The 2,392-nt window shown below is 53.3% G+C and overlaps 1 protein-coding gene across 1 annotated transcript in view; it reads right to left on the reverse strand.

The window, feature by feature from the left end:
- Positions 1–259: 259 nt before the first annotated feature.
- SYT15 (synaptotagmin XV) overlaps positions 260–2,392 on the reverse strand; it is a 23,312-nt gene continuing 21,179 nt past the window's right edge. The window contains exon 8 of the mRNA XM_011990978.1: positions 260–1,709. Within this exon, the coding sequence (XP_011846368.1) occupies positions 1,567–1,709 (143 nt within the window). The 3' untranslated portion in view covers positions 260–1,566. The remainder of the gene's footprint in view (positions 1,710–2,392) is intronic.

Genomic DNA, 2,392 nt, shown 5'->3' on the forward strand with positions numbered 1-2,392 from the left:
AAAAAAAAAAAAGAAAGAAAGAAAGAAAAAAGAAAATGTGCAAGTGAAATAAGTGACAAAAAGCAAACACAAGATATTCTGTCCATATGAACCAGTGCCAGGCGACTCTTGTATTTGTAGATTGACAGAAGCTGGAGGTGAAGTTAAAGAGGTACAAACTCAGTATAACATTCATTGCCTCTTTTGCTAAAGTTGTTTCACTGCGTAAGAAAAAGATACTGTCAGGCTGGATGCAGTGACTCAAGCCTGTAATCCCAGCACTTTGGGAGGTGAGGTGGGTGGACCACCTGAGGGCGGGAATTTGAGACCAGCCTGGCCAACATGGTAAAATTCCGTCTCTACTAAAAATAAAAAAATTAGCCAGGCATGGTGGTGGGCACCAGTAATCCCAGCTACTTGGGAGGCTGAGGCAGGAGAATCACTTGAACCTGGGAGGCGGAGGTTGCAGTGAGCGGAGATCACGCCATTGCACTCCAGCCTGGGTGACAAGAGGGAAACCCCATCTCAAAAAAATAAAATAAAAAAAGAAAAAGAAGGAAAAAAAGAGAAAGAGATACTGGTTCCATGTTCTGTTCCAGTTATGCAAAACAACGTGTTGACGTGCAGGCTGCACAGTGCCAGGTGCAAATACACACTGCCTGTTACGGTAACTGTGACAAGCACAAGGGCTGCCCACCAGCTTGAGTGCAACTTCTGGGGAATTGATGGGAGTGATTTATGGGTACTTCCTTCTTAACAAATTTTACATCAATACTGCAACACAACAATCTCAGCCCTGTGGGCTATACCATAGCCACATGCTTTCACCATTTCCTGCCCATAGGGAGAGCCCAGGAACTGAATGCTGTTAATCAGGGAGAGCGTAGAAACAGCAGCAGAACAGCTGGAGAACCAGGGCTGTGTGGTTTTGGACTGTGGGGAGGGTGGGCCACGGGCAGACTTGACACAATGTGGTAGGGCATTTGACACAGCCCCGTGGAGGACCTAATGCTTGGGGAGGCCCTCATCCAGCACAGTGAGCCATGTCGACACTTGGTGCCTGAGCGTGCTGCTCACAGCGCTCTCCCTGTGATTTTCCCCATAGCAGTATGTTTTTTCTGCTGGGCAGAAGGCAGAGAAACCCTGGCTGAAAAAGCAGCGAGGGTCATCGGCTGCATGAACACATCCTCAGCTTTTCCCGATGGAGGCACCCAAGTTTACCCTGCACATCCATTCAGCAGGTAGAGCTGGGTCATCCCTAAACAGGATCTTTCTTCTGAGCACCTGAGATTCTGGTCCAAATTAGGGCTGTGAGGACCAGGAGCCGGGATTCTGAACCCAGGCAGCCCTGTGGGTAAGGAGGAGGGAGTGTGTTGGAAGGCTGTATGGCCAGAGCTGCTGACTGGGCTGGGGCTTCTTTGTCCCCTCTTCTCTCCTGCACATCAGCACTCACGTTCTCCTGGCTCGGGCTGGCCTGGCAGCTCAGGGAGCTGTTGGATGAAACGTCCATGCTTGTGGCTGTGACCGTCACGTGCAACTGCGAGGACGGTCGGCTCCCAAAGCGGAACCGCGGTGCTGGGCGAAGGGTCAGGGCTCCGTGATGCGGCAGAGCGTGTGCCAGCGCTTCACCAGCTCCTTGGGCTTGCTGAGCATCTCGTCCCAGTGCTCCAGCTCTCTGCCACGGGTGTACATGTAGGGGCCCACCACCACTCGGCCCAGCTGCTGGCTCTCTGCAGGGGAGGGAGAGCACCGGTGTGTTCCTGAGCACAGAAGTCAGGTCCCCAGTGACCTCCCTTCCTCCCTCCTCCTCCCCAGGAGGAAGTAGTAACTTCCCTCCTCTCTGAGTGGGAGCTGACAGCCCCCAAAGGGGCCCTGCCTTTGCTCTGCGGCTGGAAGGGCTGCTTCTCCCCCTGGGAGATTGCGAGGAAGGAGAGCCCTGAAAGAGACTCTCTCTTTGAGGGCCACCAGCTCTGGCCCACACCCCTCTGTAGGGCCATATTAAGTCTACCTTATGCCAAAGAACTGAGGGAGGAAAGAGCCCCTCTAGAAAGAAGGCCTCAGCCGGCCGTCAGAGAGTAAGTACGTTCAGCAGTAACGTTCACTGGCCACCATGGAGAAGGGTCTTAAGTCCAGGCCATTTGGCCAGCCGTGGCCTGATGGCTCTGTTTCCCCAGAGTGGCGGTGGGTGCTGTGGGGTGGGGTAGTGTGGGAGAGCTGGCTGACAGAACTCGCCCAGAACCCCAAAGGCTCATCTAGAGGGCACGAGGAAGCTCAGAGCACCAGGTCCCTGGGCTAGTGGCAGCGCTGCTCCCTCCCACTCTCTCGGGTGATTTATTCCAGGAGGGGGCAGCAGAGGCCATTGCTTAACCTCTTTCTTTTTCTTTTCTTTTCTTTTCCTTTTTTCTTTTCTTTT

This window comes from Mandrillus leucophaeus, unplaced genomic scaffold (genome assembly GCF_000951045.1).
Source record: "Mandrillus leucophaeus isolate KB7577 unplaced genomic scaffold, Mleu.le_1.0 Scaffold388, whole genome shotgun sequence".
NCBI lineage: Eukaryota > Metazoa > Chordata > Mammalia > Primates > Cercopithecidae > Mandrillus > Mandrillus leucophaeus.